At 33.9% G+C, this 21,289-nt stretch overlaps 1 protein-coding gene across 3 annotated transcripts in view; it reads left to right on the top strand.

The window, feature by feature from the left end:
* The window catches only part of Tmem38b (transmembrane protein 38B), a 53,997-nt gene extending 35,515 nt beyond the window's left edge, over window positions 1–18,482 (top strand). For 2 of the 3 annotated variants that reach the window (XM_021261180.2, XM_087184203.1), the window contains exons 4-7: window positions 510–597; window positions 3,778–3,846; window positions 7,852–7,969; window positions 17,798–18,482. In XM_021261180.2, coding sequence (XP_021116839.1) covers window positions 510–597; window positions 3,778–3,846; window positions 7,852–7,969; window positions 17,798–18,001 — 479 coding nt within the window. In that variant the 3' untranslated portion in view covers window positions 18,002–18,482. The remainder of the gene's footprint in view (window positions 1–509; window positions 598–3,777; window positions 3,847–7,851; window positions 7,970–17,797) is intronic. The other variant, XM_004848175.3, reaches the window with a different exon arrangement.
* Window positions 18,483–21,289: the final 2,807 nt, after the last annotated feature.

Below are 21,289 nucleotides of genomic sequence, written 5' to 3'. Positions count from 1 at the left end.
GCTCTTTTTTTTATTGCTCTTTTTGTGAGTGTTTTTTTCCTCCACAAATTATTGAGAATAGTAAATAAAGTTGATTATGGATTCATGTTCACGTTGTGTCCGTTGCTTTTGCTTATATATAGTAATTGAACAAATTCCTCTAACTTTTTGTTATGTATGCACCTGAAACTAATCATATGAGAAAAAGAAATGATAAAGCCAAGGATATATATATTTTTTCTGGTCAGAAACAGACCTCTGAACCATACTATCGGTGCATAAGGCCCCAATTTTGTCTGAATTACAGTGGACTGTTCCCATGCTGGTGAAAAAGTAGAGTTGCAGTTATTTCAGTGTCTTAAATGTACAAAGGAAATGTTTTTCTTCCTCTCAAGAATTCTATTTTGGCACTCTTGAAGTTTAAACCAAGTGGTAGAATTATGACTCCCTTGATATATTTTATTTTTTATTATTCTATTTTCTATTTTTTGAAGCTGATTGGCTAAATAATCTTGTTTTCTTATTTTCAGGTGCAGGTGGTACCATAGTGACAAAATTTGAGCAGTTGGTAAAAGGAGATTGGAAACCAGGAGGTGATGAATGGCTGAAGATGTCTCAGTACGTTGGTGTATATTATACTGAGATCTGGATATTTATCCTTAATTTTACTAAATTTCTTTAAAGAACATTTTGGGGAATCTAAATGTGAATGAAATATAACTTAAAAATGGTAATGACAGTAGGAGAGTCAGAAAATTTTATTTTTTCCAAGAATTTGTCCTCCCAAATGAAGTTTTAAAATAAGTATTGATTCTCTTCTCTATGGGTTTCTCCCCTTAAAAAACAAAACCAAATCTCTGTGTTATCACAGAATTGTGAGAGGGTTATCTATGGTATGAGAAAGAACTACCTCTCTGGGTGGAGATGAATTAATTACAAGCTCTTGGAATTTTCATTAATGACTACAATGTCACCCACATTTCAGATTATACATAGTTCTAATAGTAAAGTGACAAATTTATGGGGAAAAAATCAATATAATACCCTGTAAATTGCTTAAAAAATGACAATTGAGCTTAATTACCTGTAAAAATAAGAAAAAGATTAAGAATATAATCCACTGTATACTTTTATGGTGCAAAATACGTGTTGAATCTATTTAAGAGAACCTAATCATAAGATGCTTTCTAAAGATACAGACGTAATATTAAATAAGTTACAGATATATACCTGATGCAACTGAAAGTGAAATGGGTATAGTTACTGTTCCTCTTTTTTTCCGGTACCAGGGATCGAACTCAGGACCTTGTGCTTGCGAGGCAGGAGCAGTGCCACTGAGCTAAATCCCTGTCCCCACTGTTCCTAAAGTTAAGAAAAACATACAGGGAGAGTGGCCATAATGAGCAAAGTGAAGAAGAATTTCATGTGAAAATAAATTCATGTTTTTAAAATGGATTAAAAATAAAGGTCAAGCAGCAGTATGAATGATAACATATATTTGAAGGAACCAACAAATTCCAGGATACTTAACTTGGAAAATAAACTCTTATGTGTGAAAGAGATTGTTTATAAATAAAGTTTAGGAGGCTTGGATTGACGATGTTATAAATAAGATATTACTAACATTCATGGGAAATTTTCCTCATTATGAGTATGTGCCTTGAAACATCTTCTGTAAAACATTTCTTGGGGCTTTTATAACCAAAACAAAATTATGTTTCACCTTTGTTCAAAACTTTGCAGTCACTCCCCAAAATGCTCTAAGTTTCCAAGATCTACCTATCTAAAACCCCAATTTACTTTGGTTTCCTATCTTTTTAAGATTATCATCATCTCTCTTCACCATTCCACTCTATCCTTGAACAAGCAAATGTGGTTTGCTTTAGCAATAGCCTTTCTCTCTACCTAGAATCTTTTCCCCTAAATGGCTCAAAGTAGTTTGCTCAGTTTGCTGTCTTTGCTCAGAGTAGTTTTTCAGCATTTACCTTCTCAGTTCAGACTACTTAGCTTATAATTTACCTTTCTTTTTTTTCCACAGCATTAATCACCTTCTAACATATTTTCTTATTCATTATATTTCTTCTCTATCATATTTGGAAAATTTGTTTCCTTTTTTTGTGCTATATTGTGTGGTCTAATCATATTTTGTTTATCTGTTCATCTGTTGGTGGCTATTTGGTTTGATTCTAGTTTTTGAGCTATTGTGAGTAAAGTTGCTATGAATATTTGTATGCAACGTATTGTGTAGATATACATTTTCATTTTATTTGTTGTTGTGGGATGTCTGGGTTATGTAGTAGTTGTATTTTTAACTTTTTGAAAACAGCCAAGGAGTTTTCCAAAGTGTCTCCCCCACCCCCCGCAAAGTGTTTTAAGAGTTCCAGTGTTCCATATTATTGCCAAGGCTTAGCATTGTTAGTCTCTTTAAAGGCTCACACAAATTCTAATAATTATATTTCTCATTATGATTTAAATAGCATTTTCCTTTGGACCAAGGATGTTGAGGGTTTTTTAAAAAAATATGCTTATTGGGCCATTTCCATGTTTGCTTGACAAGTGTCTCTATGTCTTTCTTTGTCCCCTAATATTATTATTATTATTATTATCATCATCATCAGTTTCTGAGTTGTAATAATTCTTCGTATATTCTGGATACTGTTTCTGTATTGGGTGTGTTCTTTTGATAAAGCACAATTTTATAATTTTTAAAATGCTTTTGTAGTCTATGAAATCTTTGCCTATCTCTGAGTTGCAAAGCTATTCCTCTTAGGTTTTCAAGAAGTTTCTAGGGCCAGGAATTTAGCTCAGTGTCACCGCGCCTGCCTTACAAGCACAAGGTCCTGAGTTCAATCCCTGATACCAAAAAAAACCAAACAAACAAAAAAAGTAAGTTTCTAATTTAGCTTTTACAATTAAGTATATGAACTATTTCTGATTAATTCTTTTTGGTTTGAGACTTGTTTTTCTCTTATATGCCCGTTTGTTATAGTACAATTTTTTGGAAAGTCCTCCCTTTCCCCATTGTATTGTCTTGTTACATTTTTTGATAATTTAAGGGACCATATATTTGTGAGTATTTTTGGCCTCTGCTTTATTGATCCGAAAGTCCATGTTAATGCCAGTACCACACTGTTTTGATTGCTGGAATTTTTTATTAGCTTTGAAAGCAGATAGTGAGTCCCCTAATTTTGTTCATTCTTTCTTTTTAAATCTTAATTTCTTGGCTTTTTGAAGTCCTTTGTATTTTCTATAAGTTTTAAAATTTATGAAACAAGCCCATAAGAATTCTATTGGGATTGCATTGTATCTGTTTATTAATTTAGGAAGAATGAGATCTTAGCAATATGAGGTCTTCTAGTACATGATCATTGTATATATCTATATTTAGGTCTTCTAAAAAATTTCTAGAGGCCTTGTATGTCTTTTATTAAATTTATTCCTAAGTATTATATTTTTGACACTTGTAAATAAAATTTTAACAGATTTATCTTTTGATTGTTATTAATATGTAAGAATACAATGGGTTTATATATTAACCTTATATTGTTAGTTCTAGTAGTTTTATAGATTCTCTTAAGATTTATATTTATATCATTTGCAAAAAATGATAGTTTTTGCCCTCTTGCAGTGGTCAGTACTATTAACACATTACTGAACAAAAATGAGAGTAGACACATTGCCACTGTTGCAGTGATGACAGGATCTCCTCCTTTTTAAAGACTGAATAGTAGTATCACATTGTGTGTGTGTGTGTGTGTGTGTGTGTATCTCATAGCCTTTTTATCTATTTGTTGACAGTTTGTTTCTATATCTTGGCGACTATGAATACTGCAGCAATGAATTTGGGAGTACAGATGTCTTTAGAAGGTGGTGATTTAATTTTTTTCGCATATATACCCAGAAGGTGATTGCCAGGTTATATAATAGTTTTATTTTTAATTGTTTTAGGCACTTATATGCTGTTTTTCATATTTTGCCATACCAATCCACATTCCCACAGTATCTAAGGGTTTTCTTTTCTCCATGCTTTTGTCAGCACTTGTCTCATTTCATTTTGATAATAGCTTTCCCAATGGGTATACATTAGAATCTCATAGTAGTTCTGATTTGCATTTCTCTGATGATTAGTGGTGTTGAACATCTTTTTTTATACCTTTTGGCCATTTTTATGTTTTTGGAGAAATGTCTATTCAGTTCCTTTGTCTGTTTTATTTTAAAATCAGGTGTGTTTTTTCTTGGTATTAAGTTGTGTGAATTCTATAAATTTTGAGTATTAGCCCTTTATCAGATACATGGTTTACAAATATTTTCCCAACCTGTAGATTGCCCTTTCATTTTGGTGATCGTTTCCTTTGCTATGCAGAAGGTTTTTTGATTTTTTTTTTTGCTTTTGTAATCCAAGATTTTGATGTGATATCCAAAAAGTCATTGCCAAAGCCAGTGACAAAGATCTTTCCTTGTGTTTTCTTTTAGTATTTTTTTGGTTTCAGTTCTTCTCTTTAGATCTTTTATCTATTTTGAATTGATTTTTGTATCTGGATGTAAGGTAAGGATATAGTTTCATTCATTTGTTTGGAACTCCAATTTCCCCACCACTATTTTTTGAAGAGACTGTGTGTCTTCTTATTGAAAATTAATTGACTGCATATGTTTGGATTTATTTCTAGGCTCTCTTCTGTTGTGCTGGTCTGTGCATATGTTTTTATTCCAGTAACATACTGTATTGATTTTATTATTGCTTAATATTTAGTATATATCTTCCACTTCCTTGGTTGTATTTATGCCTAGGTATTTTATTCATTTAAATTCTATTGTAATAGAATTGTTTTCATTTCTTTTCAGATTGTTCATTCTGCCTATTCCATTTTTGAAAATACAGTATCCAGTTTCACCCAAAACAAAGTCAAGCCTTCCTCCCGACAGAATCTCTTCTGTAGTGTTTCCCTTCTCTTCCATTTCCCTCCCTTCATTCCTAAAAAAGTGTAATATGGGGCTGGGGATTTAGCTCAGTGGTTCCAGTGCCTGCCTCACAAGTGCAAGGTCCCAAGTTCAATCCCCGGTACCAAAAAAAAAGTGTAATATGTATATGTATGCATTATGAAAATTTTTGGAAAATACCAATATAAAAGAAAAAAATGGTGACCTATTGCTTATTGGCAACTACTGTTAATATAGTGTATTTCTATCTAGTTCTTTTTTTCTTTATAACTATATATCTTTATAGTAGATAAGTGAATTAGGTTGAATAATGGTCCTAATCCCTGGTACTTCTAAGTGTTACCTTATATAGAAATAGTCTTTGCAGATTTGCAAGTGTTTTGAGGTAAAGAGATAATCCTGGATTGGAGGATTATCCTGCAGGTGGGAGCCTCATTCATTCATGTATATCCTTATAAAAGATGGGCAGAGGTAGACTTGACCCCAAATAGAAGAGAAGGCTATGTGATGATGAGGCAGAGATTAGTGCTGTAGCTAAAGAGTGCCTGTAGTTACCAGAAGTTGGAAAAGACAGGAAGAGATTCTCCTTTAGAGAATCTGGAGGGAATGTGGCCCTGCTAACACTTAGGTTTGACTGAGTGATTTTTGACTTCTAATTTATAATAATTTGTTACAACAGTCACTAGAAACTAATGCAGATTTCAGTACCAGAGTATGTAGTTGCTGCTGTAACAAATATCTGAAAATGTGAAATTGGCTTTGGAATTTGATTATGGGTAGAGGCTAGAGGAATTTTGAAGTGCATGATCAGAAAGGCCTGCATGGCTTTAAACAGGCTGTTGGTAGAAACATGGATGTTAAAGGTACTTCTGGTGAGTGTCAGAAGGAAGTGAGAAACATATTAGAGAAAGCCTACATGGTCTCAGAAAATATATAGATTGTCATAAACAGAATGTTGTAGAAATATACATTAAAGGTACTGGTGAGGTTCTTACCAGAAGGGAACAAGAAACATGACATTGGACACTTCATGCTGGAGTGGTCACTGTTTTATTTGAGACAGTTGGATGCATTGCCTCTCCATTCTGTGTAGCATCCTGAAACTGGCAATGATGGGAATATTTGCATCATAGAAATGGGCAGATACCACAAATAAGGTCTTTTTTCCCTTTCTTCTCACTCTATTCTGAGAGCTTATTTAGCACTGAAGGTTTTTAAAGACTTAATCTCAAATCAAACAATGGAGTATGAGACTTTGAAGTCTTTTTTCAAAAGGTATTTTGTTGCCAAATATGTTTGCATATTTGCATTATAGAAGCATATTCATTTAATAAGTTTTTATTAGTACATGTTTGAAGTATGTGTCTATAATTATCATAGGGAGTAGGTACAGGTACTTAACATACTTAGTTCTTTTTATTTCTCTTTCCCTCCCTTCCCTTGCCCTCTCTCCATCTCTAGATTCCCTTCATATTTGCAGAAGATGTATCTCCCTGTTTCCTATTGTCTATCCTTCATTTTGTTTTTAAATTTATACTTTGGTTTCTCACATGAGGGAAGTTTTACAATATTTAAGCTTGTGTGTCTGACTTATTTCACTTAACATTATGATTTCAAGGTTCATCCATTTTCCTATGAATGACTCAAATTTATCTTTCTTTATGGCAGAATAGTATTCTATTGTGTATAAATAACCACATTTTCTTTATACATTCATTTGTTGATGGATATATAGCCTGCTTCCAAGATTTAGCTGTTATGAGTTGTGTTGCTATAAACATGGGTACACGTTCTGCATGTGTCACTGGTGTGATGCTCTTTAATTCTTTTGGGAAAATACTTAGTAAGGGAATAGCTGAGTTGAATGGAATTTCTGTTTTTAGTTTTTGCAAGAATCTCCATATTGATTTCCATAGGGTTGTACCTGTTTATACTCCCACCAGCCATGGAGAAGGGCACTTTTTCCTCCCTGTAGCCTCCCCAGTGTTTGTTATCGTTTGATTTCTTGAAGATAGACATTCTTTCTGGAATGGAATCTGAGTTTTGTTTTAATTTGCATTTCTTTGATGACAGAGATGTTGAGTATCTTTTCGTGTATTTGTACTTCTGAGAGGTGTCTGTTCATTTCACTTGCCCATTTTTTTGATTGGCTTTTTTATTTTTAGGGGTCTGATTTTTTGAGTTCTTTGTATATTCTGGATATTAGTCCTTGGTCAGAAGAATAGCTGGCAAATATTTTTTTCCTTTTCTGTGGGTTGTCTCTGTTGGTTGTTTCCTTTGCTGTGCAGAAGCTTTTAGATTTGATATAATCCCATTTGTTCATTTTGATGTTATTTCTTGTGCAGTTGGGGTTCTGCCTATGTTTTCAAAAGCTTTTACCTATTTTGTCATCCAGCAGATTGTTTTAATATTCATATCTTTGATACATTTTTATTTTATTTTGATACATGGTGATAGATATGGGTCTAGAATCAGTCTTCTGTATGTATGTAACCAGTTTTCCCAGCACCATGTTAAAGAGACTTATCTTTCCTCTAGTGTATGTTTTTGGCCCCTTTGTCAAAGATTCAAATGACTTAATGTGCCTGGGGTTGTTTCTTCATCTTCTGTTCTGTTCCATTGATTCACATTTGTTTTTATGCAGGTACCATGCTGTTTTTATTACCATAGCTTTGTAATTTGAAATCCAGGATTGTAATGCTTTTCACTTTATCAGAGAGTCACAGTATATATGCACATTCTAAGATATCTAATACTTTTTGCAGTAAAGAAAGGTATTTAACTTTGTATAATTCAGCATGTCTAAAAATTTATGAGTATATTCATAAAACTCATTTTTTGTGTTAATGCCAATTAGTAGCTCACTACTAGAGAATTCTCTGAGATTTCAATAGATAATGTTTATTACTTACTCAAGATATGTTTTATTTTCAGCGCTTCCAAGTTAACCATGCTGGGGTCAGTTATCTTCACGTTTCAGCACACCGAGCATCTGGCAATATCAAAGCATAGTCTTATGTTCTTTTATACCATCTTTCTTGTGACCGCAAAGGTAAGAATTCCAAGTATCTATAAATTAGTATTACAAATTCTGTATAATCTTTCTCCTTTGATAGAATCCTATATATTGAGACAGTAACCAGAGCATTTGTTTTGTATTGTTATTAAAAGTGGAAAAAGATGAATTTGGGGGAGTTTATTTAGCATATAACATAACTTTCTGAAACATAGCTCTCTGTAATTCCTTATCTGTTTTATGTTGAGACCAACAGAAAACATTTGCAGATAGCCTGTTAGTATATTGGAAACTAGAAAGTAGTGGAAATAGTTAAGGCTGATCAGTGACTGCAAAAATAATGTTGCTGCATTTGTAAAATGAAGCATGTAGGGTAGATGTTCTCTGAGTTTCTTTAAGGTCTAAGATTTTAAGATTTTACATTAGGACATATTTATGGTCATTCTGTTCTTTGTGAAGATGGGAGGTAGTATGGTATCAAATTATAGGTTTTAGAGATAGGCAATGTTAAGTTCAAATTCTTGTTTTGTTACCTATTCTTTGAGTATGCAAATCATTTAATGTCTCTGTGTTAGTCACCTTTCTATTGCTGGGACAAAATACCAGACATACACAGCTTAAGAGAAGAAGGGCTTCTTCTGGCTCATAGCTTCAGAGGGTTCAGTCCATGATAGGTGGCTCCCAAGCAGAAACATAGTGGAAGGGCATAATAGAAGAAAGCTGCTAACCTTATGACAGCAGGGAAGAAGAGTGGGCAAGGAAGAACCAGAGAGGAAGGAGCCAGGGATCAGATTTAGTCTCCAAGGTTGTACCCTCATGACTAACTCAAACACACCAGAAATGTGCTTTATCAATCTCCTAGACCTCTCTCAAACCAATCAAGTTGGCAATCAAGGTTAGCCACTTTAGTCTGAATCCCAACTTCCTTATCTGCACTGAATGATTGTTGAGAGAATTGGAGATGATGTATGACATTCTGTTACTGTGTCTGACATGTTTTGAGTTTTATTTATAGCTATGTCATGAGGCTAATTCTGATTTTTTTTTTACCATTATTAGGTATTGCTTCCTATTCATCAGTAGATAGTTGATTTTAGAATCAGATTATCATTTAAACATAGAGAAATTTTATGGCTACCTACAGGACTCTGAAAAGGAAAACAGTGTATAAATTTATATCTCAGAAAAGGGTAAAGTCATTAGAGAGATCATTTATGTTTCAGGGGTCTTTGCAGTGGAGCTGGTCTGTGGCTGTAATGTACTTCAAATGTGTGAGGCAAAAATCTCTTCACTTCATTCAGTTTTGAGCTGTATGTAATTTTTTTCTAATAGTTTTATTGAGATATATTTTGCATACCACACAACCTACATGCTTAAAATCTAAGTTGAATGATTTTTAATATATTTACAGTTATGCAGTTATTACCACAGTCAATATTAAGAGCATTTTTATTACCCTGACAGAAAGCCTCATACCCATTAGCAATTACTTAACATTTTCTTGAACACCCCCAACTATAAACCATTTTATTTTCCCATTGATGGACATTTTGGTTGTTTCTCCTTTTGGCTAGTCTGCATAATGAGCTATGAACACTTGTGAACAAATTTTTGTATAGGCATGTGCTTTATTTCTCTTGGCTGTATCATCTAGTAATAGAATTGTTAAGTCATTTAGTAAGTATATATTTAACTTTTTTTTTTGGTAAAATTGTTTTGAATTTTAATTTATTGGTACCTTTTAGACATACAGTATAATGACATTAATCATTGGACATTTGGACCTTTACGTAATCTCTCTTGGTTCTTATTTTTCCCCATTCCCCTGCCCTACCTTCAACCCCTCCATCCCTCCCTATTTACAAAGACTTTGTTTCCATTTTTCCATTTTTTCATATTCCATTCCCTTCTTTCCTTTCCCCTACCGTTCCTATTTCCCCTTCTCCTTTGCCCCTTTTCTTCCTATTTCACGTTATCTACTATAGCTTGTAGTCCTTATTTACACTTTCAGTTTCTCACACTAGAGAAACTATTTGGTATTTACACATATGTGTCCTGTTTATTTCACTTAAGAGTATTGCCCTAGTGTGCATGCATTTAGCTATAAATGTCTCTAGTTTCTCATTTTTTATGGCGAAGTAGCACTCCATTGTATAAAAAAAACCTCACATTTTTTTTATCCAGTCTCCAGTTGATGGGCATTTGGGCTGTTTGCAAGTTTTAGCTATTACAAATTGTGTTGCTATTAACATGGGTACACATATGTCACTGTGGTATGATTCTTTTAATTCTTTTGGGAAGATCCCCAGCGGGGGAATAGCTAGGTCAAATGGGACTTCTCGTCCTAGTTCTTTGAGATATCTCCATACTGATTTCCACAGTGGTTGCACCAGTCTGCACTCCCACCAGCAGTGGAGCAGGGTTCCTCTTTCCCCACAGCCCTGCCAGCATTTGTTATTGGTTGATTTTATGATAACAGCCATTCTTTCTGGAGTGAGGTGGAATCTCAGCATTGTTTGCATTTGCATCTCTTGAATGACCAGTGATGTTGAACATTTTTTCATATGTTTATTTACTATTTCTACTAGAATTTTTAGGTCTTCTTCATTCAACTTTGGTGATTCATACATATCTAGGAATCTGTCCATTTCTTCTGTGTTGTCCATCTTATTGGCGTATGGGTTCTGGAAGTAGGTATTGATGATCCTCTGGATTTCTGCTGGGTCTGTTGTAATTTCACCCTTTTCATTCCTAATTGCATGGATTTGGGCCTTTTCTTTCCTTTTTCTGACAAGGTTGGCTAAAAGTTTGTCAATTTTGTTGATTCTTTCAAAGAACCAACTCTTGGCTTCGTTGATTTTTTTTGTATCGTTCTCTTAGTCTCCATTGCATTGATTTCTCCTCTGATCTTTATAATTTCCTCCCTTGTATGAGCTTTGAGGTTGTCCTGCTCTTCTTTTTCTAGAAGCTTGAGGTTCAGCATGAGGTTGTTTAATTGGGCTCGTTCTGTTTTCCTAATATGCATATTCACTGCTATGAATTTCCCTCGTAAGACTGCTTTCATTGTGTCCCATAGATTCTGATATGTTGTATTGTCATTGTCATTTAATGGAAGGAACTGTCTGATTTCTTCTTTAATTTCCTCTATGACCCATTGGTTATTCAGAAGTGTGTTGTTCAATTTCCAAGTGGATTGATATAGGATTGAAAAATACTTTTAATTGAGGTAAATAAAGGAAATGAAAGTTAAGAGTATATACTATTTTAAAGGAATTTAGAGGGAGTATAAATAGTGACAAATCTTAGAAGAGTACTTTGGCAGAGTCTGAAAAATTATAGATTTATGTGTGTTGTGACCTGTTAATTCCATTTCTAGGTATAACGAACAGCAGTGTTTCCCAAGGTGTTAATTGAAGGCCCAACTTCATTAGGATCACTTTAAAAATACTTTAAGAAAGTAATGCTTAATATTTACTTACAAAATACTTAGGAATGAGCTCCTTTAAAATTTTTTCAAAATTCACTTTGTAGGAGTATAATTTATATATAATAAAAGGCTGTTCAAACTAGGAATACATTTGTAATGAATTCTGACAAATTTGTATACCTGTGTATCTACCACCATAGTCAAGATACGGAATATTTGTATCACTTCAAAAAGCTCTCTTGTGCTGTGCCCTAGAGAATCACAGCCACTACCCATAGTACCAGGGTGCCAGTTGTCTGCTTTCTAACATAATAGATTAGATTTCTTTTCTTTTTTTTTGGTAGGGGATCGAACTCAGGACCTTGCGCTTGCGTGGCAGGTGCCAGAACCACTGAGCTATATCCCTGACCCTAGATTTATTTTCTTTATTTTCATGTTTGCTCAAAATAATGTCTCTGAAATTTACTAATATTTTATTGTATATTTCTTGTTATTGCTAAATAGCATACTGATATACCAATTTATCCAGTTATCTGTTGATCAGTTAGGAGTTGTTTCCAGTTTCTAATTATTCAAATAAAGTTACATGAATAAAGCTGCTGTGTGTGCTTTGTGAGGTAAAGATCAGGTTTATTTTTTTTCCATATGAATATGGAGTTGTTCTAGCACTATTTGTTCAAAAGACTCTTCTTTTTCCCATTGAATTACATTGCCTGGTTTATTGAAAATCAATTGCCTGACATATATATGTCTGTGTGTTCTATATTCTATTCCATTGATGTATGTGTCTATCTCTAGCTACTACTAAGTTGTCTTAATTATAACTTTTAGTAGGTCTTGAAGTAAAGTAGTATATATTCTTTGTCATTTTTCAAGATTTCTTTGGATATTCTCGGTCTTTTTACATTTCCAAATGATTTTTCCAAATGATGGCGAAGGTATGGTGGAGGAATGCTCCAAATCATGGCATCCAGGCAATAGAGAGTAGGCCAAGAGCCAGAGAGGAAGGGGCCAGGAGCAGAAACAGTCCTGAAGGTCAATCCTCCCAACTCCCTTTCTCCAACAGCACCCCACCTCCTGATAGCCCGTTTAGCTGTGAACTCATCAGTGGATTAACCCACTGATGATTAGTACCCTTACAATGCAGTCACCTCTCCAGGAGTCCCTTAATCCAGTCAGGTTGACAATGAAGATTAAACAGTTGATTTCTTGCATGTTTGTTTTTCTTTCTCATTTTTTTCCTAGTTATTCTTATATATTGGTATGAACTTCAAAAGCAATTTAAATCTATTAAAGAACTTGGTATTTTTATTGAAACTGTAACAAATTTGTAAATTAACTTGAGATTTCAGTTACATAGGGAGAAAAGCAAGAGTGAGGTCAGAGTATTGAAGTTCTCTAATACTTAGTGAAAGTAGTTTTAGAATGGGAAGCTAGAAATGAATGGTTAATGATGAGGAAAACGAGGAGATGGTTTTAAGAAGGATAGTTGAGGATGTTGAGAAGTATAAATGGATAATGAATTGTTGAAAACATGACTGAGGGTTGCTATACTTAGGCTCTTTTGGGGATATAGATGGTCATATAGACATTGAAGAAGACTTAAGCCCTGTCTTCAAGATGTTGCTGTCAAAAAGAGACATGTAAACTATATTTTTAAAGTTTATGAGGTTATGGACTAAGTTTGCTTTGTTCATTTCTCCATTTCTAACAGTATCTAGCACATGTAGTTAATTTTTAATTGTATTTGTTGACTGACTTACTGATAAATTACCAAAATGCTCTTTCATAAATATCTCTGACGTAGTTCTTCCACATTTATTTATCTAAGGATCTACGTCAGAAGTGAGGAATTTATTTACCCAATTTTTGGAAAGACATTTGTAAAGATTTAAGTCCTAAGATTATAATTTATGTGACCATTTGGATTAATAATTATTGGTGGCTGAGTGAATGATATTACCTATGCAGAAAGCATAGAGTGAACCGAAAATCTGGTTGAAAATGCCATGTGCTATATGGGGTTCATTGTAGGGGAAAATGGCTTTCATTGGAAGACAATGATGAAGGTTTAATAGACCAGACCAGTCTATTGAACCTGTTAGAGCTTTCAGTGATAACAAACAGCCAGCTGTGGCACTCCTGGCATAGGTTCGCCACCACTGGACTAGACCCCAGAGATAACATTATTGTTGGCTTTGGGTGGATAGAGATGGGATGAAAAATGTTCTGGGTGGAGAACGAGATTATTCAAATTTTCCGTATGTAGATATGGATTATTCATGTGAGGTAGGTGTTATATTCATCTTTTTATTGTACTTTCACTCTTAGGCATTGTAGAGTAAAAAAAGTGCATAAGTACCAAAGAAGTTACAGTATTTATCACATTTCTCTGGGTGTTTTGAAATGATGTAATTTGAAATATTATATAAAGAATGTGCCAGAGCCTTAAACAATTTCCTTACCTGAGTTTATTTATATTTTAGGATATGTTGAGAATACCAAAGTATCTTTAGGGCTTCTACTTTGTTTTGTTTCCTTTTTAAGCAAAAAATAATGAAGCTAAATAATGCTGTTTAATTTAGGTAAAATGTTCTTTCTTCTAATAGTTTACTAAAAAAAGTAGGAAGTTTTATAATTTATTCATAAAAGAATAAGGATTCATTCTATTTGTCGCAGTTTTATATCTGGTACCTTGCTAAGGCCTAATAAAGGACTGAATTCACAGAAGTCTGTCCTTGAACTTTGTAAGTCTATATCACCAGTAATTTCTGATTCTAGCAATATTTCTCAGTTGAGTGATGAGTCTATAGGGAGCAGAGATTCTATTAAAACACTTGACTTTGAAAAATACTTATTAGTTCATGTTCTTGGGAAATACTTTAAATCCTGACAGGCTTCTCTTTTGGATTTTGCTGTTTTCCTAATAGTAGACCATTGTTTTTTATCTGAACTTTTCTTATCTTTTATTAACGACCCATTAAGCTAAGCTAGGGCAAAGATACTATGCTAGTATATTTCATTATAACTATTTATTTATTTATTTATTCATTCATTCATTCATACATTCATTCATTCATTTTGCAGTACTAGGAATTGAATCCAGGGTCTTTGCACTGAACAAACAAACTGCACATAGCTCCATCCTCAGCCCTTTTGTTTGTAAGCAGGGGAGATACTGGAGATTACCCAGGACCTTAGCACTGAGCTGGCTCCTTAGCCCTTTCTTATTTTTTATTTTCAAGACAGGGTCTTGTGAAGGCTCTAAATTGCTCATATTGGGCTTGAACTTGGTATCCTCCCAGAGTGCTGGGATTACAGGCAAGTGCCACCAGACCTCGCTGTAACTGTTTATTCTAAAGAATAATGTAGTATAAGAGAGTTGTTCTTAGATTTCACTTAAAAATGGCATGAACTTGGATTTGATATTATAATGAGTGCCCTCTCACTCTGTCCTCTCCAAATGACCACATTCCTATTCATACCTTTACTTTTCGCTTGTATGGTAATGGCTTCCTTATCTATATACATTCCAGGTGTGTCCAACCTGTGGCCTGCAGGTTGGGCATGCTTGTTTATAATAAGAATATAGCTGTTCTGTTATATACGTTAACTATATTATATGTTTTATATACTACCCAAGACAATTCCTCTTCACTCAGTGCAGCCAAGCAAGCCAAACATGTTCAGCCTTGGACAAACCTCTGTTATTACACTTTCTCTTTTTTTTTTTTTTTTTAGTACTGGGGATCGAACTCGGGTCCTTGCGCTTGCGCAGCAGGCAGCGAAACAACTGAGCTAAATCCCTGGCCCATACTTTCTCTTTAGTGTTTTCTTTTTTTCCTTAAATTCTTTTATTGGTACATTTTAGGTATACAATATGTTTACATTTATCATTGGGTGCTTGTACCTGTACATGATGTATCTTAGTTCTTATTTTTTTCCCATTACCTGTGTGCCCTTCCCTATTTACATAGACTTCGTTTCCATTTTTTTTTTTTCTTTTCAAATAATTTTTCCTTTTTATTCTTTCCTTTCCCCATCTCCTCCCACCACCCCTACCCCTTTGGACCTTTTCCTATTTCAAAGTATCAATTATTCGTTATTAAACCTTTTAATCCTTATTTACACTCTCAGTTTCTCACTCTTTAGTGTTTTCTAATTACTGATTTACTTGCCTATCTGGCTTATCTGTAAAGTTCTTGAGGGCAGGGACAAAGTTCAAAATTCTTCTGGCAGCCAGATTGTTTTAATCCTGTTGATGCTTGGTTTTATATCTTGTTAGTACTATTCTGTTTCAGGTTTGCCCTTCTAGAATGTAACCCTTTAAGAATATCAGTTTAATACCGAGGTATATTGCTGGACAGTTGCATTTAGCTGACTTTCAACTCCAACCTGTCCTTCCTAGCACCAAGCAGCTAACTGGTGAAATGCTACTCAACTCTTGGCCTCTCACCTGTTCTCTGCTAGGCTTTTGAAGTGTCCTCCTTCTTATGTATTCACAGTTGAGGGGTTGACAAACTCCTCTAGAACAGATTACACATTGGTGTTTGGGCTTATTGCCTACCTGGTTCCCTCTGCTCTGGGCTGTATTGCCCTCAAGTCCTAGATCAGTGGTGGTGAAAGTGGCACACATGCTGCAGTGGGTACATAGAGCCCTCTTTATTGGCACATGTGTCAAGTCCCCCCCCAGCATGCCACATGCAGACTTTAACCTTTCAATAAGAAGTTGTTTATATCATTGAAAGCTCTGTTACTGTGTTTTTAAGACAAAAGATGTTAATATATGATTTGTTTTTTCTAAACTAAAACTTCACTATTCAGGTTTAATTGCAGTGTTGGCACTTTGTCATACATAAGTGGGTTTTGGGTTGCAAATTGGGCCCTAGGTTTCTAAAAGGTTCACCATCACTGTCCTGGATGCTCTGGTTTTGTCAGACTCCAGCTTCTGTTTCCTTAGTCCATTGAGACTTCTGCTTTCTTTTCACATGTGCTTAGAATTGGCAGATATTCTTAAAAATTCATGATGAATGTGGAGCTCGTTTTATTCAGCTTCTTTCAGGTTTTGCATGTACTGGTGTTTCTCTGGTGCCTTTTAGCAGTTTTTTAATGTATTTCTGTCTTTTATTTTGATTTTGATGAGAAACTAAGTCTGATATAAGCTGTGTAGTCATGGCTAGCCTAAAGTCCATGTGCATGCATTTTAAAAAGTTGTTTTTATTGGGGTCAGGGTCACCTAACAGCATCAACTCTTTCAAAGTATATATTTCAGTGGCATTTAGTATATTCACAGTTTTGGATGTGAACAAATGTTTAATTTATATAAATGATAGTACACTATGCTCTTATTCTATCTCATTTTCACCTAATAGTATGTTCTAAGGGGTTTTTGCCTATTATTTTATTACTTTTAACTATTACATAGTATGCATTTCATTTATCTGTTTCCCTTGTGATGGACATGTAGTTTTACGACTTCACACTTCCATAGATCATGTTGTACTTAATAAGAATTTATTCTTGATAACATTTTCCCCAAGCAAGTGGATTATGTAGGGTCCTTTTTTGGAATTGTGATTCCAAAAATTTTTAATTTGATTCATTTCTGTGATCTGGAAGAATTGACTCTTGGGACTGGACTTTTGGAAACTATTCTAGACCTTAATATTTACTCCCAACCCCAAATCCATTTTAGCACCAGTATAATTTCTTGAGCAAACTGAGTATCTCTGATGACTGCATGTTGCTAGCTAAAAGATTTGAAGCACTCTCCATTCCATCTTTTGATATTTTGATATTTATATATCACCTTTTGAATGAAAAAAAATATATATTTAAAACAGTGTAAAAAACAGTATAGTTGAAGCTTTCTACAGTTCCTCTTAGGGGAGTATTCTGCAATTCACTGAAAGTCTGTGGCTTTTTTTAAACAATAGGTTAGTAATTGAACTCAAAATTTGGGTATTGCAAACTGCTTAACCACTTATTAGGTTTGTGAATTGGGGCAAGTTGCTTAAACTTTCAGAGCCTTAGTTCTAAATTCCTATGATGAAAGTAATAGAAGAATAGTTGTTGGGTTAAGTTCAAAGAGAATAATAATGTAAAGTTGTGGCACATGTTAAATACATAGAAATGATAGTTGTATTGGTTGTTGGTATAGGCTGTAGATGATATTTTATATTATTTCCTTTGAGTACTGTTTTTGTGGAAATGGTTATACTGCTCATTTGGCAACCCACAATATGGTACCTAGTATTATTTTTAATGTGTTCTTTTCCATAGAGAACAGAGATTTTCTCAAAATCCAGTTTAGTTTGTGTGCCTTGCAAATTAAATTGAGTGCATTTTAATCCTTTTTCTTTTTGTTTACTTTTCTCTTTGTTTTGAGAAACATAAGCATTTGTATCTAAATTCAAAATTGAACTTTTTCCTACCAGATAACCATGATGATGACAGAGACTTCTTCTGTGACTCTTGGTCCTTTTGAGGATACACTGAGTCGAATGCTGTTTGGCTGGCAGAAACAGTTTTCATGGTGTGAAACAAAACTATCTTCCAATGGCACTGGTTCATCGGCCTCAAAACCTGTACCTGATGCTTCACAGAATGTTAAAAAGAAGCATAATAAGAAGACTGAATAAATTTATTTGATGAGCTCTAGAAGGCAAAAAGTATATTTTTTTCTTCCTATCAGATTGTGGTAATATTTCTATGTAAATGATGTGAAATAAAGAGTATATATAAGAAATAGTGACAAAAAGAAAGAAATTCTTTCTGTTTCATGGAGATTACCATTTTCTTGGATTGTAATTTTGAGTGTTAGGTGTATATTCAGTGAATTTATTTTTCTGATATTAAACATTCTCTTAGGATTATTATTACTATTTTTGCAGTACTGAAGATTGAACTCATGGGCACTCTGCCATAGAGTTAAATATCTCCAACCCTTCAAAGTTTGTTGTTTTTTTTTTTTTAATTTTGAAACAAGGTCTCACTAAGTTGCCCAGGCTGCCATTAAACATGCAAATCTCCTGCTTCAGTCTCCTCAGTAGCTGGGATTACTGATGTGCCCAATTCTTATGATTATTTGAATAGTTTTATAATAAAAGAAGTGTAGTTTTTTAGATCTAGAAAAAGTATAGCTATTATGGCAAAATTACAAAACCTAAAGCTTAAAAAGCCTAGATATTTTCATAGTTTAAAGTCTGAATCTATTTGAGCTTTATTTACTGGAATTAAACTTTTATTTCCCATTACCATTATAATTCCTAGGTATAGAAAACAATTCCTGTTTAATTTTGAGCACTTACAGCAGTAAACATTTCCTAAAGCATTTTCTAAAGCATTGTATTCAAATGAAAATAAATTGCTAGTTTATATTTGATATGTAAAGGTAATTTTGCCCACATTAAATGGAAAATACTTGAAATTTAGTTTTATTTCTAGTAGTACTTTTCAGTGAGAACACAGCATTAATATGAGTCTCAATATGAAGTCTATTCATGCCCTTGTATTAAAAACTCCTGGTTTTTTGTGTGTGTGTGTGTGTGTGTGGGTACACAATTTTAATGTTACTAACTCCATATTTTTTAATTTTCATTTTGGAAGTTTTTTCTTTTTCTTTCTCCTTAAAACATATTTGTTTCAACTATAGGAGAAACCCTTCTCCACATTTCACATGTTGTTTCTGGCCTTAATTGGTATGAATACATTACTGATTATTTGTGTGTGTGTGTGCGTGTGTGTGTGTGTGTGTGTGTGTGTGTGTGTTACTGGGGATGGATGGAGCTCAGGGCCTTCACAACTGAGCTACATCTGCAGCCCTTTTATAACATTTTATTTTGAGACAGCATCTCACTAAGTTGCTGAATTGCCCTGGCTGGATTTGAACTTGTGACCCTCCTACTTCAGCCTCTCAGAATCCTGAGATTACAGGCTTGCACTACCACATGTGCCTTGATGGTAGTTATCTTAATGATTCAACAAAAAGTATTATCTCTATTTAAAATTTTCCTTCTGCATGTCCTTTGTTGTGGCTCTTTTTTTTAGTTTTCTGTTTGAACATCTTTTGCTAACTTTTTGTGTTATGTTTTGTCTTAATCTATACACACATATTATTAATATGTAAATACTTGTCTTTAATGAGAATTGTCTTTGCACATTTGCACATTACATTAGTAATCAGCTAACAAAGAAGAAACAGAAACTGAAACCTCATATGGTTATCTGTTTAAATGAAGAATGATGACATTAGGTCTGGCTTCTTACTGGCAGTGGAAAGGAAACAGGAAAGGGTACTAAATGATGTTATATTTTTTTTCTTTATTTTATGGTTTAAAAGTCGTTATGACATTAAAACTTTGTGACATGATTTCTTATAACAAAACCACTTACGACCTGTATCAAGTAGTTTTGGATGGGTTAGAGATACTCAAATCATATTCAAATTGAAAGCTTTTTGTTTTTAAAATTTTAACTTATAAACACCAGCAGAGACTATAGTTTTACTTGCTTAAGAAGAAACATGGGAGGTACTTATAATAAACTTGGATTGCTAAGAAGTTGATTTTTAATCCTGTGATAGCTTTAAATTGAATTCTGTATTTGATATTAAAAACTTTTCCAAGTTAACATGTTATTGTTTATTGGCCAGTTTTAAAGTTTGAATTTAACTGTAGTTGAAATAGTAGGAATCTTGTTTTACACTTGTATTAAAGATAAAATAAAATAAGTTATTTAGCACCAATGGAGTATTACATTATTTTGGGCTTTTTTTCTTTTATATTTTTTCTGAGATAGGAGTTCATAACTCCTCTGTCATTCTGAGTGCTACATATTCAATGGTTTTAGTTTAAATGGGACATTGGTATAAACTTTATTAATCCATGTAAGTATGCTATAACCCTCCGTTGAAGGTTCTTTAAGGGTCAGAGCAATACCCAGGCCTGAAAACTTCCCGCCCTGAATCTACTCAGGCTGCCTGTAGAAATCTGACTTGGATTTGTGAGCCAAATTGTTAGACTCCTTACTCAATATGAAGTATGACAGAGGCCTGTAGACCTGCCTTACACTGCCTAGGTAATCATAGGTGGCACTGAGAAGTCTAGACCTAGTGGTTACCTTAAAAAAAGAAAGACAGGAATTTGGCAAGGACATGGGCCCCCTCAGTGATTTCACTCTCTAATAAAATGTGCCCAAATAAATACCCAAGTCTGACTTAGCAGATTAGTAAATCTTCCTTGCTGAGGTAATATCCAGTGAGGGCTGGAGAGAGACCCAGATATGTGAAGTGATTGGATTTCCACTTGTGGGCACAGACAGAAAAGTAGAGCAATGAGAGAAGAGAGGAGAACTTCTATTCCTTTCAGCCCATATACTTTTCATTAAAATGTACTTCAAATCCCAAGTTGATTACAGTTGAGTGGAATGTTGGAATATGTGTTCAAGAATGTTCACACAAAGCTCTTTATAGTTTTTGCTCCGGATATAATTTGCATTTTTGGTAATGTTTGTTCATTTGCTTATTCAACAAATATTAAATACCAGTTATAGATTATGTGTTGTCCTAGGCTCTGAAGATACAGAAAACAAGAAAAGGCCTGTTCCTTGGAATTCATATCCTAGTGGCAAAGAGGCAAGAAACAGATGTGTTCTTATTGTGCTAATAAAGATTGTGAATGAATGTAGGCAATGAGGATAGAAAGTGAGGGGAGTGGGAGTATGTATTTGTTAAAAGCGGTACTTAGGCCTTCCTGTTAAAATTGCTTTTTAGGAAATGTGAAGGTTGTAAAACAAGCAATGTAGACAGCTGGTAAGCACAAGTGTCATACTTGTTCTTTATATACTTGATTTAGATCATATTTTCAAAAATTACTGAAATTATTTTTCTTATAAGGTACAGTTTCACTGTATCATTTTAACATGTAATT

This window comes from Heterocephalus glaber, unplaced genomic scaffold (genome assembly GCF_053883595.1).
Source record: "Heterocephalus glaber isolate CG9 unplaced genomic scaffold, H.glaber_assembly_v1.0 deba00001481, whole genome shotgun sequence".
NCBI lineage: Eukaryota > Metazoa > Chordata > Mammalia > Rodentia > Bathyergidae > Heterocephalus > Heterocephalus glaber.
Note: the sequence above shows the minus strand (reverse complement) of the source record. Positions and strands in the feature narration are given on the sequence as shown.